Source organism: Bactrocera tryoni, chromosome 4 (genome assembly GCF_016617805.1).
Source record: "Bactrocera tryoni isolate S06 chromosome 4, CSIRO_BtryS06_freeze2, whole genome shotgun sequence".
Lineage (NCBI taxonomy): Eukaryota > Metazoa > Arthropoda > Insecta > Diptera > Tephritidae > Bactrocera > Bactrocera tryoni.
In genome coordinates this window covers 38,420,214-38,436,363 of record NC_052502.1, presented here as the reverse complement: position 1 = coordinate 38,436,363, position 16,150 = coordinate 38,420,214, and the positions used below count along the sequence as shown (strand labels likewise).

At 32.9% G+C, this 16,150-nt stretch overlaps 3 protein-coding genes across 5 annotated transcripts; all 3 read right to left on the bottom strand.

Moving 5' to 3' along the window:
- Positions 1-202: 202 nt before the first annotated feature.
- On the bottom strand, positions 203-1,112 carry LOC120775023 (39S ribosomal protein L16, mitochondrial). The gene is made up of 3 exons (XM_040104979.1): positions 1,002-1,112; positions 900-941; positions 203-846 (listed from the first exon to the last, which is right to left on the bottom strand). The coding sequence occupies exons 1-3, from the start codon at positions 1,048-1,050 to the stop codon at positions 242-244; spliced, it is 696 nt and encodes a 231-aa protein (XP_039960913.1). The 5' UTR covers positions 1,051-1,112; the 3' UTR covers positions 203-241.
- Positions 1,113-3,852: 2,740 nt separating this feature from the next.
- Positions 3,853-14,799, bottom strand: LOC120775020 (beta-parvin). Of its 2 annotated transcripts, XM_040104973.1 has the most exons (7): positions 14,581-14,799; positions 7,336-7,580; positions 7,149-7,265; positions 5,772-5,956; positions 5,350-5,708; positions 4,145-4,226; positions 3,853-4,089 (listed from the first exon to the last, which is right to left on the bottom strand). In XM_040104973.1, the coding sequence occupies exons 1-6, from the start codon at positions 14,696-14,698 to the stop codon at positions 4,150-4,152; spliced, it is 1,101 nt and encodes a 366-aa protein (XP_039960907.1). In that variant the 5' UTR covers positions 14,699-14,799; the 3' UTR covers positions 3,853-4,089; positions 4,145-4,149. The 2 variants fall into 2 exon arrangements, with proteins under 2 accessions (XP_039960907.1, XP_039960906.1); XM_040104972.1 differs by having other exon boundaries at positions 3,855-4,226; positions 14,581-14,798.
- Positions 10,386-12,311, bottom strand: LOC120775021. Of its 2 annotated transcripts, XM_040104975.1 has the most exons (4): positions 11,717-12,311; positions 11,215-11,657; positions 11,154-11,168; positions 11,027-11,094 (listed from the first exon to the last, which is right to left on the bottom strand). In XM_040104975.1, the coding sequence occupies exons 1-4, from the start codon at positions 11,733-11,735 to the stop codon at positions 11,083-11,085; spliced, it is 489 nt and encodes a 162-aa protein (XP_039960909.1). In that variant the 5' UTR covers positions 11,736-12,311; the 3' UTR covers positions 11,027-11,082. The 2 variants fall into 2 exon arrangements, with proteins under 2 accessions (XP_039960908.1, XP_039960909.1); XM_040104974.1 differs by having other exon boundaries at positions 10,386-11,094; positions 11,154-11,657; positions 11,717-12,308.
- Positions 14,800-16,150: the final 1,351 nt, after the last annotated feature.

Sequence of the window (16,150 nt, the reverse complement as noted above, 5' to 3'; positions counted from 1 at the left end):
GAACGTGCACTTGGGAGGTAGGAAAGTACTGAAGTAGAATGGTCCCATTCGCTACTCTTTAATTCTATGATGAAAACGCTCACAAATTTATCAGGTCATATACCAGCCATACACATTTTAACCTGATATTCGAGGAGGCTGATCTAAATTCCAGTCTTAAACTACTGTCCTTGAAGTTTGTAAACAAATTCATCGATTAATAAACATTTTAATACAGAATCAAATATATCATTTATTGTAACTAATTATACTTCCCAAACCATTTGTGATCTACAGGAGATAACCACTTGTGACAACCGCTCAAATTATTTTGTATTATATACTTTATATAACTATGTGACGGATCTTCAATTGTTGAATGCTCCAAATCAGTTAACAGGTCGTGTGATATAACACGAGCTTTGAAAGGTAATTGCTGTGCTACTATATCCAAAAAGGATTTAACTTCAGAAAATTCGCAGTTACCAGCGACTTCCAAAATTACACGACCCTTTTTTATTGGAGTAACGTAATAGTCTATAGCGCCCTTTCCACCTCCCATACGTTGGCCTTGTCCTTTTTTTGTTACAGGTTGCCAAGGTGGTGGCACTCTCCATATGGCAAACATTCTGTTAACGTCCATCTTGCGACCAATTGTAAGCCTTAGCATTTCAAAATGGCCCCATCGCAAACGACCACCACTTTCCGCAACAATTCCATATTGCTTATGAATAAAATTATTATGAACAACTTCAGGTCCTCTCATAAACTTCAATTTCTTCTGCATTTTAGGTGGTCGGAGATTAGGGGGATACTGAGGCACCCTCTCCATTACTTTTAGTTTTGGCCGCTCCACCTTTTCCACATCTTTAAAAGATATCATTATGTCAGCTAACCTTTTACATTATAATAAAACTTACAATCGCTTTTTTTCTGTGGAGCAAAGTATTTCATCCCAACAGCTGCAATTATAGGATCACCATATCAAAAAACAGCCATCATAAAAAAATTAAAAATAATACCAGTAAACTGCCTTGGACACCATAATTGCTTTCTAAGATTTGCCCACATTGAATAAGCTTTAAGTAATATCTTCAAATCTATTCAAAAAATAGTAATGGCCGATATCTATCGATGTTTTTCTAATGTGATACATCGCTCGAATGTTGGTTGGTATTTATAACTTATGTTAAGCAATAGTTGGCTAAATAATTGTCGTGTCGACAGGATAATACTAGTCTATGACAGTCTAATCATTTTGGAGGTTTGAAACATCAATTTTCATTTCAGCAAAAAAAATTGGAGCTGCATTTTTTACAATGCAGAGAACGTAAAACTATAGAGAAGGTTCACGGTGCTGCCCATTTTCCGATATTTTATTCTTTGCAGGGGTATTTTTTCTATTAGTGAATTTCACCACAAAAATATTATTAGCGGATTTCACCAACATTTAATATGGAGGGGTCGAAAATAGCAGAATTTAGTTAAATGAGAAAAGTGATGCTAGTTTCAATGTACGCTTACATATTCGCATATTTACAATGCGCAAGCGACTATGTATATAATTCTCCATATATTTGATATCAAAGCATATAAGTATATATATGTGTACATATGTACATATGTATGTGCAATTCGACCTATTTAATGATTAATTCCGGTGAATCAGTCGAAATGTATTATACAGTCATATTTGTATTATTACGTAAACATTCAATTAATAAAGGTTTGATAAGTTATTTATTTAAATACATATGTACATATGTACTTATTTGCTTTGGGCATTCGAAGTTTTGATAAAATCTTAAAAAACCAAGACATATGCATATAATTATGTGTACATGTAAACAGATTTTAAAAAACCAAACGCATAAAGCTTGTAAATTTGTCTACACAGAACTTTGTATGTAAATATATACACCCATTGTTTCATACAAAATCTCTGTTGTCACGGACAACCAATGGGCGAACTTCACGTTTAGTCAAGAAGTCAATGTAACGAAGGACTGACGCGACGACAAAGCGTCACAACATTGTACATATTTCAAAAACTAAACCGTGAGATGCAGCAAAATATAGGCAGTTAAGAGGGATGATTTTCATTAAAGCGGAGTACTACTTAACCGGTATTGACTGTACACATAAATCAGAGGATTATTGAATATTTTCTTTGAAATATTTCTTGACTTGAAAATCGATAAATAAACTACACATATTGTCCATTTTATTCTAATTTATTGAGATATAGTTTAATTTGCGGGGTTGTCACTTTTTCCTTCTCATACATTTCAGAAATATGTATATTGAATTTATGAATTTTAGCTTTTGCTTTCCTGGCCAAAAGCTGCTTGCCGGCAAAGGCATGCTCGGGGAGAAGAGGTATGGCCTTTGGTTTATGAATGAATCAAATTTGCTCGTTGAATGTGCGCTTTCGTTCATGAATGAAAATTTTGTTGTTGTGTATTTTCTATAAAATTTGACGTCGGCAATTTGGACGATTTGATTTCTAATGCTATTTGAAACGATTGTTGTTTATGTATAACAATATTTGCAATTTTTGCGGGTGACATATCCACATGTGAACGCATATAAGTATGTATGTTACGCCCGTTGGTCTTGGTTCCAGCGGGACCAGGCCTTTTAGCTGAGCTTTAAGCTCCGCAGGTCGCGGATAGCCGGACGGCCTGTAGTAGCAGGTTAGTTGCGAAATAAGTTATAACGAGTAAGCAAACCCCGACGAGGAGCGGCAGGAGTGGAGGATGCGGTATAAAAGCCAGCTAAGCCGATGAAACCCCTGCGACAGAGGTCAGTCGATACCATCATGCATGGGCAGTACAAAATCCAGGCGCGATGGACTCACAATGAGCGGCTTCCTGGACAGCGTCTGTTCACCATATTAGGTGCGGCTGCGAACATAACCGGTCCATACCGGGGCGCACTGGGAGTCCCACGAAGTACCATAAGCTGTTTCCCACTGATGTGAGCTTGGTCTTCCGTGTTAGCCACGATGTGAAACGGTAACCAGCCCTTTCGGGTCTTGGTCAGGCGTTGCTCCGGGCGAGAGCCGGTTCATCCGCTATCCTAAAGATGGTAGAGCGAAATCTCTTTTCCGCACATCGAGTATTTGAAGAGTGGACAGCGACAGATTGAAGACCTTAGCATCAGTATGTTTTTTCCATATGGGCCAATGGACTTAGGAGAAGTTAAAAGACTTCAGGTGCTCTATCCATTTTGTCCATTTATGTTGGTTTACCATTTGCCGAGCTCATTATCAAAAACAGCTGCTTCGGCTAGAAAATTGGGCCAGAGTTCCAGGATTCTTTCAGCCGCAGAAAAGGTGCGTCATATCGCACGGTGTTGTGCAGTATGAAGGCTATGCCTTCACCATTGCCTCGCTCTCGATCCTTACGTAAACGTTGAACCTGCTCAACTCAGAAGATCTGAGCGTCTGTTTAACTTGGTTTCTTGGACCGCAGCTATCGATGCGCTTTCCTGGCTGATGAATGCAAATATCTCTTCAATCTTGCTGTGGAGTGAACTTCGTAATTTTTCGCAAAGGTTTAAATACATATTTAAATTAATTATGTTTGATTTATACTACAACGATTTACAAAATGTACTAATCTCTTTAATTTATCAATTCATTAAATATGAAGCGGAACAAAGCATGAAAATTCCGGAGTTTCTGATCTCTCGCTCTAACCGAATTTTGTAAATTGCTCTTCTCATTCCGTCTGTGAATGTATAAATATAACTTTTGCCATAGAAAAGAACTAACATTTCATAACACATTAAAAATATTCCCTTTTAATAAAAATTGTTTGTGAAAGTATTTTTTTCGTACATAGAAATAACTGTATAATCGAATGTATATATTTTTATTTATTAATAATTTCAACTTTATTAGTTATTAAAATGTTAATAAGGCACATTATTTTAAAACCTACTGGTAACTTGATATATTAAAATTGGCTGTATTTGAAAGAATTGTGTCCAAAAGAACATGTGCAAAACAGCACCTGCAGAAGTCAATGGTTTTTTAAGATTAGAACCGTTAATGAATCTTCAATAAAAATTCTCTCTTTCGATCTTCGTCCATAAGGTATTAGTCTATAAATGTTATATTGTTAAAAGCCTTTGCGTTCTTTTAATTCAAATGACTAACTCTGATTAGGCTACACTTCTGTAGGTCGTGAACAAGTTATACAAAACGCGTAAGGTAGACTTAAGATCCATGTTGACTATATCTGAAATATATAAAAAATATATAGTTAAAATATAATTATAATGAAACTGTTAAATTACAAACTAAACCAGATCTTCGAAGAGTTTTACCATTTAGCAGTTAAAATTTATAAATATCTAAGTTTTTGTGTTTACATTTTTTATTACTAATAGATTTATTTATACACGCAAACCACTATACTTTCTTAAATTTTTTTCGGACTTTTTCGTTCGTTCGGGATTTTCTTCAAGTTTTTTTTTTATGTTTTAAGTAAGCATAAGTAAACTAAATTATATTATCTTATTATAATTATAGTTTTTAATTTATTACGTTTAATGAGTAAAACACAAATTAGCTTTTCTGTGCTTATGCAAAAGCGGCCGATTTTATTGTTTTTAAAGTGATACACCGACTAAACTTCCGTGTTTCAACAAAAAAAAAAATAAAATAAAATATTAATTTCAATTATAGTGTAAATGAAATTAACTTAATAAAAAAAAATATAATTTTTTCATCGCAACGGCACTGCTCTCGCATCGTTGTTTGTGCGCGAATATTTGGCAAAGAAAAAAAAACACATTCATGCTGCCGCAGCGCAAAAACTGCACTGAAGGAGGACCTAGCTAACCAAGAAGAAAAAAATGTTTTTAAGTGTTTTAAGGATTTGAAAAAAAAAACGGTGGCTGAAGTGTAATATATCCTTAGTTGATTACTGTGAAGGGATAAAATAGATATTCATGAATAAATATACACTTTCTTAAGAAATATAAAACTCGCGATACTTTTTGAACAAACCTCGTACTTCGCTATATCATGTTATGTTAAATAATGAGTTTGGTTTTTATGCTTATGTATATGCTTTATGTCTAATAGCACATTGAATTCAAAATTTTGTTTTTCGCCAGAATACCCGACGATGCAACTGCCAATACGGCTTTAGAGGTTCTACCTGGCGTCCAAGAAGAACATTGCCGTGTTCCTTTTTCCTTCTTGTATTATTTAATAATTGCGAATGTTACTGTTGTTGAATATTAGTAGTTGAAACAGCAGTAATTAATTTTTTTTAATCTTACAACTCATTGACTCTTAATAATATCTGGTATATAACTGTTTTATTGCAACTACTAATTAATAATTTAACTTACCTTCCGGTCGAGCTTTCGGTTTTGGCAATCCGGCATCCTGCATTAAATCAAATGAGAAAGCCACATTTGAGACCATTTGGTCTATGTCTTGCGGTGTTAGATGGAATTCATATAATGGGACAAAAAATCCTCCTAGTAATCCCATCAACAGGCATAAATATACACCATCTCGAAAATCTGAATTAAGATCAGTAATTTCAAAGTTCAACTTAGTTAAATGTTTGTTTACAAAAGTTATAAGCGATTTTTTAACCACAGATAATTTCTCTGGAGCGCAATCAAAAAGTGTATCGAATGCATCTTTGTCACAACGCATTCCTACGTCGTCGTATTCAGAAGTTATTTGTTCACGAAATTTCCTGAAATAATTTTTGATTCATGTTTAATACTATCTATTAATAAAAGTTGAACAAAAAACTTACTGTGCATTCAAGACGCCACCACTTTTTTGGGCAATAACAACATAAACAAAAACATTTTCTGGTAATCGAATAGGAGCCCGGAAATAACGAGCCAGCGCTACTAATAAGTGGAGAATAGCCACTAAGTTCTTTGAATGTACACTTTCAACCGACCATTTTGGTATCTTCTGATGAAATCCTAATGTCTGTAAATGAAAAAAAATATATATGTATATGTACTGGGTATGTTGTTTGTAGATAAGTTTTTAGTTTCGATTAAAAATGTGTTAAAAACGTTTAAGTTAAAAGCCTAATAATTTTTTTTAGTATTAATATTAGCCTGACTTTTAGCTACTCTGAACTTTCCATTTTAATGATATGGGAATTTTTTTTTCTTATTTTTGTAAATTGGCATCGGAGCATTGTTAAAATGAACTGAAAGATTATTTTAGCAAGAAATTGAATAAACAAAATTAAAGAATAATTTCATACAATGGGAATTTTATGTTTGAATCACGGCAAACAATTTTATTTCAGTAGTTGCTAATTTTTGACAACGAAATCATTATGAAGGAAAGGTCGAGTATACATATAAGATGTAATAAGTGACTTTTACATAACTCTAACGCCATAAGAGTTAAAGATTACGATTTTTGTTTTGCTTTGCTTTTTTGTTTTTGGATCAGTACTTTCAAAAGTATTTATAAAATCGGTAAGTTGAAAATTAAAACACCAAAGAAAACAGTTGAGTGCCTAGTGCCATTTTACTGTGTTATTTAATTATTGATAATTAATAAAAAGAAATACAGTTGAACTTCTCTAATTCGAATCACCATAATCCACAAAAAACATCGAGAATATAAATTAATTCATAACTATTATTCCGTGAGCAATCAATAAAAGATTTCTAATAACTTTTATTTTGTAAAGGAAAAATCAAAATATAACGATTCTCTTGTGAGGAAAAATATAAATTGAAAAATAATTATTAAACTTGAATTCTTGTTTATTTTCTCATAACTGTTAAGGTCTTTTGATTTGAATGTCTTCAATATTTATTTTTGTCTATCGAGACCACTGCAACATAAAACTGTAATATTTTTGTGTCGCTGCGCCTTACTTAGTTAATTTAAAAACAGATCTAATGTCTGATAACTTTTGTATTCCTTCCTAGTATGTGTACACTGACTTCATACTTCTGCCTGTGCTAATTAATTTCATTGAGTAACAGAATGTTATAACAATTTACGACTCAGTACTGCTAGTAATAAGTTAAAAGACATTTGTACTACTACAGCCAAAACTATTATTTTAAACTTTCATTTATTATTTTTAAAAGTAATGACGGCTTACCTACATATGCACATGTAAAATATATAAGTCGGAAGCTTAACTTACATGGTTAACAGCATTTAACACAAAATCAAGTTTTTGCCGTTGGCCTTCCTCAGACTGTGTTACTTCTAGCACATCAAGTTTTTTACCAGTCAGTTTCTCCCATAATTTATGCAAAACCTACAAAGCATTTGATATGTATAAACATCATTTTATTCCAACTTTTCCAAAATAAAATAAAGTGTCTAACTTGTCCATCGTATAAATCTTCTTCAATGCTTTGCACTATTATGCGTTGTTCTGCTAACTCATCATTCAACCAATCGATTAGAATGCGTTGAAGCTTAATTACTTCAGGATTATTTAATGACTGGGGGTCTATTACAGCACGCTGTTCTAAGTCCCTTAATGTATAGTCTTCTGGAGGTATATCGAATTGATTTGGTAATCCTGGCGATTCAATAGCGTGTTTGCCTTCTTCTTCAACTTTTTGAACTAAAGTTACAGAGAAAGTAAATCGATTTGATTACAAATTAATTTGAATAAAAACATTGGTTAGTATGTGCAGCAAAGTTCGATAGGGGATATTCGGGAAATTCAGTTATTTCCGTTAGTTAGGTTGGTGTTTTTAAGAGGGTATCCCACAAGTACCGACCCCCACCTTGAACAATTTTTAATGAAAACGAATGCATACACACCAGGGTGTCCATTTTTCGAATATTGTACATATATATAGTATATAGTGTTTTCTGGATTAAAAGAAAGTGCTGAAAACGAATGGAACGAAGTTGCTAAAAATTTTGGGATTCCAAGTGAGTAAAGAATCTTGAAATGTTTTATATTATCTATTGTAAACAATATTGGATTCTAATTAGACAAGGTTGAATATTTATATTTTATTAATTGAAAAATAGATGCAGAAAATATTACATTTCATTTCTGCTTCACGTAGTGGGTGGTTTTTTTTTTGTTGAAATTCTTAAGTTGATGATTGTATTTCTCAATTTTGTATTTTGTTTAATATTATTGCACAAAGCGTTTTCGTTTTCATATCAATTAAAGTTGCGGTTGGGATGCACTTCAAAATCAGTCAGCTTCAGATGTTGACATGAAAACATGCAACAACTTGATCGCTTGGCTTGTTGTTTTTGTAACATTTGCTGGGCTTTTTATTTGCAAAGTGTTTTAGATCAGTCAAAATCTTAGTAGAGCGTGAAAGAAGTGTTTGAAAAATTAAAATTATCTGAATTTTTTTGTGGTTTAAATTTTAAAATTTTACTTTTATTCATTTAGAACTGTCGAAAAATAAAAATTGAACGTCTGTGAAACGCGCCCTGTTAAAAAATTGCTTAATGAGGGCAAAACTTATGTAGAATATATGAACATAGATGCTCAAGGAAGATTCCATTTGCGGCTGCTACAGAGGTCAAAGTTGCCTAGAATTATTGAAATTATATACTGGCTTTTGCGTGATCATAACTTGGGGGCCTACGATCAAAACAAAAAACAAAAAGAGCCGTTCTTGCCTAAAATACATGTTGAACAAAGACTTTGATTCGCTAAAGGAAATTTTAATTGGTCTTCTATAAAATGGCGGAATATTTTATGGTCGGACAAATCGAAGATTGTTAAGTATGGCGGAAAATGATCGCGTCAATATGTAAGACGTCCGCTCAATACCGAATACCAGCCGAAATATACAACAAAAACGGTAAACATAGAGTTGCGCGTATCACTGTTTGGACATGTGTTTCTTGACTGATGATCCGATGTCGAAATATTCCAGAAAACCGTGCTGCCGCATGCCAGTAAAGAAATTCCACTTGTTCGGATGTTCCAGCAGGACAACGATCCCAAGCACACAAGTGAAGTTGCTAAAAGGTGAAAGGGAAACGAATGACAAGGTAATGGAATGGCCGCCACAGTCAGTTTGTGGACTGACGTCAAGAAGACAAAATTTTCTACGTCCGTTTGTACGATGAAAAGGCCAAAATGCTAATGTTTTTAAATGCGATTACTAAAAACATGTTTTAGGTATATAAGTTTAGTCGTTTAAGAAGTAATCAGAAGTTGCAGTTACTTAAGAAATTCTTTATTTTATTTATTGTTAAAACCAATATGAAAGCTTATGTGAAGAATTTAAAAAATAAATATTAAGTACAAATGTTTTCATATTTTCATTGTTTTATTTGCATCGATCGCAATAGCAATGAAAAATCGCAATATCGCTCATCACTACCACAATACATACATATGCATTTTGAAAATGATTAAAAAATAAATAAAATGGAAAGGAATTTCTTCAATTCACAGTTTAAAAAAAAACTCCGTCGATAGCGTACATTAATATTTTTAAAACCAATTCATTTTATGGATTTCATATGAAACTAAAAGATCAACATGAAAAGAAAATATAAATGGAAATTGGTGGTTGGAAATTTTAGGTATTTTTTGAAGTTTAAAATTGTTATCTTCACTGAGAACAGTTGCTTGCTTTTAAAGTCCAAAAATTTAACTGGATGACGTAATTATTTGCGACAAGACGAAGATAATGTTTTATTATCATGATGGACCCAACAAAGTTTGTAGAAAGCCAACCACATCTGACACAACTGCGGATTTTCATGACGCAAGAAGTATATCTAAACATTCTAGAAAATTATTTGTTATGGAGCGCGATGAAATTTGGATTCTTACAAAACCTGGTTTTAAATGTTATGAACACAATATTTATGCGATGTGGACACCACAAAACAGTAATGACTAAAGAAGAGCAAAACGCTTCAAAAATTTTATTTTACTTAAAAAGTATATTCCTAGGAATAGTATATTGTATCGACTCTTAATGTTCGAAAAGCTTCACACGGTCCTTTAATTTTACTTTAACGTTTTCCAAGTGTAGTTTGTTTAATCCAGTTTAGCGATTTTACTCCACGAGCTCAATAAATTTTTTACCTTTCTATTGATTTGTTACTAATAACTGATTAAAATTGTTTCCTTTTAGAAATTGAAAATGTTTGATACTTAGTCAACTCCAGTGACACAGAGTTGAAAACCTATTGTGCTTCCCATTATAGAACTTATTGTGTATTATTTATTTATTCAAATATGTTTAATAATAAACTAAAACCTAATCATACTCTGCACTATTAGATAACCTACTGTGATCAAATTGAAAGGTGAATTTTGTCCATTTCGTTTCCTTCAAAGTAATTCCCTCCCTCTGAAATACACTTCGCACTTCTTTGTTTAATAAATTCAGACATAGTAAAAATCGAAGAATTCACTTTTAGAGCCTCACAAAACGACGCCGTATCTTAAACTTCTTCTTACGCGATTATAGCTGAGTTAACCCCTCTCACGCCGCTTATTGGAAAGAGGAAGGATCGAACTTTTTAATAAACCCCCACTTGATCCCCTAGAGCCCTTATAGACCTGTAGGGAGCCCTTTGAAAATGACCAAAAATCAGTGTTTTTGCTCATTTTTCCATACAAACTGAAACCAATGCAACCCAGCCAACATTTTTGTATGGACAAGAAATCAAAATAAAGAAAACCAAAATGTTTCAGTGCAATGTATATACATATTTAATTGCATCTATTAATGATACAAAGGGATCTTTTTCTTGTTTTTGAATAGATCGCCGCCACATATATTCGACGATGATGTCGGCGAAGTTGGCGGTGTGATTATAGTCGGCTTTGTAAAAGAAACGTTTCACTACACGCCATTGCGACGCAATTCGCTGCGTATGAACACCATCTTCGGAAACGAAAGGGTTGGTTTCGTCACTGTGATTCACCTTTTGGTGGACGTACCCAAAATTTGTTAATGCGTCATATGCCCGCCAGCCGTCCGTACGAACTATGCTTCCTTCAGCCACGTGCTTCTGGATCAATGGAATTAAATTGTCCGCCGTTTCAAGATTGTCAGGACATACTTCGAGGCGTATGTCCTCGCTACCATCTTCAATCATCCCAAGAACCCAGTGTCCCTCTACGTGCCTGCCTAAAAGTAAAAAAAAACCTCATTAGAGTTAAATTCATTGTATAAGGAAATAGTATTACCTTTGTTGTACTTCCGCCGCCCAAATTTACTCTCGTCGATCTGAACAATTTTTCCCGGACCACCAATTTTTCCTTGTTCATATTGGTGGTCCAACTGGTATATTACCACGGCCTCTCGGCAATAACTATACCAGTCTGTTATTGTTGCAGATGACAAAGTTTTCCCATCATTTGTATAGTCCTCGCGCAATATTTCTTCGCGGGACATACGACACGCAAAGCAGTACATCAAAAAGTACACCTGAGGGACACTGATGCGGACATTTTCAAACCATGTCCCGATGGTTACTGAAACACGTGGCTTTTTTGTGCATGTGCCTCTGTAGCACACAAAATAACCAAATTTGCCCCCTTTCCGTATAGTCTTTGGGACCTTGTGTACAGGGCACATTTGCTCGCTCGGTATTAGGCCGTTTTCCTCCGCAAAACGGACTCCTTGTTCATGCGTGCGCAGCTCGGTGCCAACACGCATAAGGCTCCACTCAAACCGTGTGGACCGCGTTCCTAAAAAAAATAATATATGCCAATATTAGAATATCTTATTATTTATTATTATTACTCACCATTTGCAATTTCGCACATTGTGTTATAATAATATTTTTATTTTCAATAACGCCAAATAACACCGAAAACGTATTTTGCTTAACGGCAAATTTTTAAATATGGGTAAACATATGAAAAGTACCGTTATGCTTCCCAGCACACATATTAGATGGTATATTGAAATCGTTAAGAAAAATAAAGCCTTAATTTTTTTTATACTTAAATTTGTAAAATAATGCTACACCGGGATTTCCTCCACAGTATTTTAGCATTTCATTCCTTTCTGCAGTGGCGGCCTTCGGCCGCGCTTTAAAAAAATAACCGTAGCCGATCCAACACCGGCTACGCCATCCACAGTATTTTAGCATTGAAAGCGGGTTTAATTTATTCCCTTTTGTTCGTGTTTTCTCGGTAATTTTACAGTTCAAATTAGGCAGTCATTTTGGTTTTTCGCATTACTGAACTCAATGCAGAAAAAGGTGTATTTTATTTAAAGATTTACAAAGAAATTAACAATCAAAAGTAATTAAAAACATTACTAGTGGTTTTTATAATTCATAAGTAATATATGTGCGTGAAAATGTATACATAATTGGTTTGGTACAATGCACAACAGATGAAAATACACTAGCATATATTTAGAAATTTGCAAAAAATAGCATTTTTAAAAGAGAATTTGTGGAAAAATTTGTTGAACCGATTTTTATAAAATAAGTTTTAAAATAAAGTTCGATAATTTAAGCATACATGCGTGTTTAAAAATTTCAATTTGGTTCTCTCGTTTAGGTACAGTGAGCCAAAAAAACCGGCGCGATATTAAACAGAACCCGGAATTTATTTATTTAGCCTAAGATTTTATATTCATATTGTTTTCCAGTTTTCAAAAAAGTTTTTATGCATGTACAGTGGACCAATAAAGTTTACATACACCTAGTTCTATTAAATTTCGACACGTTTATTTGTTTCAAAATGGATAAATTTTGTGGTTTTTTTCTATCCATTTCATGATATGTATATTTAGCATTAAATATAGCATATCAAAATATTTTTACACAAATAAAAAAATTTAAGTTAAAAGCTTAAAATGAGCATAATTTATATCAAAAAAGTTTACGTACACTTATGAATGTTTATATAAATCAAAAGTAATTACAATACTTTTAACGGGTTTTGGCCTACATTTTGTTGCTATTAGTGTCCCTAGGCATCGTTGTATGCTCCCCACTCAATTTCTAGTATTATTTCCGGATATTTTGACCCATTAAGTCCATGATCCAGCTTTTTGGCCTTATTTTGATGAAATTCGATGTTTTCGAATACGGTTTTCCAAAAAGTTCCAGATATTTTGAATAGAATTAATGTCTAGCGATTGCGGGACCTATGGAGTTATTTTTATTTCCATAACAACCATTTATGTACAAGATAAGACATGTATTTTGGGTCGGCATCCTGTTGGAAATTGGTTTTGCTGCTATGAACAGCCGATTTAAGCACACTTAAAATTTAAATATTTTTCTTAAAATGCTCAGATACATATGCTTATACATTTTTGAAATGTACACAAAAAAATAAATCCCCAAACAGTAAGGAATTTGTTGAAGAGTGCTGGTTACCATAGACGAGTCGCGCGTCGTAAGCCATACATATACATATAAGGTTAATAAAAAGAAAATGTCGGCGTTTGCTAAACAATATTTAAACAAACCGTATTGGTTTTGGGAAAACATTGTGTTCACCGACGATTCAAAATTTAATAAATTTGGTTCGAATAGATCACGAAAAGTGTGGAGAAAGATCACTGAAGAGTCGGAAGGACAAAATGTATTGCCAATGGTAGAGCACTGTGGGGGTAATGTTATGGTTTGCGAGTGTATGGTTGCATCTAGAGTTGGACATTTGGACTTTATTAGTGAAAACATGGATAAGCATATGTATCTGAACATTTTAGGAAAAAAATTTAAATTTTAAGTGTGCTTAAATCGGCTGTTAATAGCAGCAAAACCAATTTCCAGCAGGATACCGACCCAAAATACATGTCTTATCTTGTACATGAATGGTTGTTATGGAAATAAAAATAACTCCATAGGTCCCGCAATCGCTAGACATTAATCATATTCAAAATATCTGGAACTTTTTGGAAAACCGTATTCGAAAACATCGAATTTCATCAAAATAAGGCCAAAAAGCTGGATCGTGGACTTAGTGGGTCAAAATATCCGGAAATAATTCTAGAAATTGAGTGAGGAGCATACAACGATGTCTAGGGACAGTAAAAGCAACAAAATGTAGGCCAAACCCCGTTAAAAGTATTGTAATTACTTTTGTTTTATGTAAACATTCATAAGTGTACGTAAACTTTTTTGATATAAATTATGCTCATTTTAAGCTTTAACTTTAATTTTTTTTATTTGTGTAAAAAAAAAAAAATATTTTGATATGCTATGTTTAATGTTAAATATACATATCTTGAAATGGATAGAAAAAAACCACAAAATTTATTAATTTTGAAACAAATAAACGTGTCGGAATTTAATGGAATTAGGTGTATGTAAACTTTATTGGTCCACTGTATATACAATATTTAGGTCATTACTCATAGTGATATCATACCAACAATTAGTATGTACATACATACATAAGTAGGTATATACAAAATGATACGTATGGTTGAAGCAGAACATATGTGTACATACTTACATATGTATGTTAATTAAAAATAAGTATACCACCAGATGTAACACCTTTTAAAAATTCGTATCAATGTTTTTACTATATGTTTCAAAATTTTAGCGAATTTTAAATACATTTATGATAAAATGTGTGTGTTGAAATTAACTAATTTAAAAAATTGATATGTAAAAACAAAAATGGAATTTTTGCATACCCTCCTTCGTTCCCTTTTTCCTTCCAATTGTACTAAATTTTTCCCAAAAGCTCTCTTCTTTTTCTGCACTTTTCACATTGTGACCCATGTGCGGAGATTTTGGGCGTCTTAAAGACATCACGAAATAAGTTTCAAGTTATATTTCCAATAAGACAGCAAAAGATTTAGAATATAAGTACTCTATTTTGAAACACTTAATGCTGATGAGAACCATGAACTAGGGATGGTAAACTCGATTCCGATTCTACTCGAGAATCGAACTTCAGTAGTCGAAGTCGAAAGTATAAAAAAAATCGGAATCGAGAATCGATTCTGTAAACAATCCTTCCATCCCTACTAGGAACTGACAAAGTGCATAATAGTGGGATTACACTATAGAAAAGTTTTTTATCGGATCATCTACGCTTACGTATATAGCGGGATTCTGTAACCAGTCTCTAGTCTCTATTTGAGACATTTTGAGGCAAAGTCTCAATTTGAGACTAGTTACTATTCACTAAACAGTCTCTAGCGTTAGTCTCAAAATATTGAGACCTGGTAGTTAGCAGGTCACAAAACTAAAAAGAACTCTTGTCTGCCATTTTGAATATACTGAATAGAGATCATCATAGATATTAATCGATTGTCGTTTCTTTATATTTTGTAAGCAACTCAAACATGAAAAGGTTAAAAATAAATCAATTTTACATAAATTTCGTAAATATTATGAAACAAAGTCCACATATATTTTTATTTTTATTGATAATTATGTTTTTTGACTATCTTATAGAAAATTTTATATTTGTTATCGACATATTTATTTTCATTCAAGTGTAAAAACATCTCTGAATAATGAAATGTAATAGATTTTGTGACTGTCACTTACAGAATAGCAATATCATCTCAAATCTCAAAAATTGTCTCTAACTTAAAATCTCAAATTTAGAGACTTGAGACTGTCTCAAGTTACAGAATCGCACGGTAAAAATAAATCAATTTATATAAACTTCGTAAATTTTATGAAACAAAGTCAAGACATATTTTAATTTTTTATTGATAATTATGTTTTTTTGACTATTTTATAGAAAATTTAATATTTATTATCGACATATTTATTTTGATTCAAGTGTTAAAACTCTCTGAATAATGAAATGTAATAGATTTTGTGACTGTCACTTACAGAATAGCAAAATCGTCTCAAGTCTCAAAAACTGTCTCTAACTTAAAATCCCAAATTTAGAGACTTGAGACTGTATCATAGTACAGAATCGCAGGGTAATTTATACGCTTTAGGTTACTATTACCGTGCGATTTTGTCTATATTATATATCACAGATATGAAAAAATCACCAACGTCGATATTACTCTGCTAGTTGCTTTCCAGTTTCAAAGGTTTAAATTCGTGTACTTACGTATTAAGGCTTAGTTGGTCTGAGTCTTTTTAAAAAATTCTAAAAATCCTCAAGAAAGATGGAGCCATTTGCAGGAGTTCACGCAAGTGAGGAAAGTTTTCTGAGCGCCCTAACAGTTCACGACTTTCAGATTAGACCAAATATCCTCTGGGTAGCCTAATAATATCCATTTGAAGGTG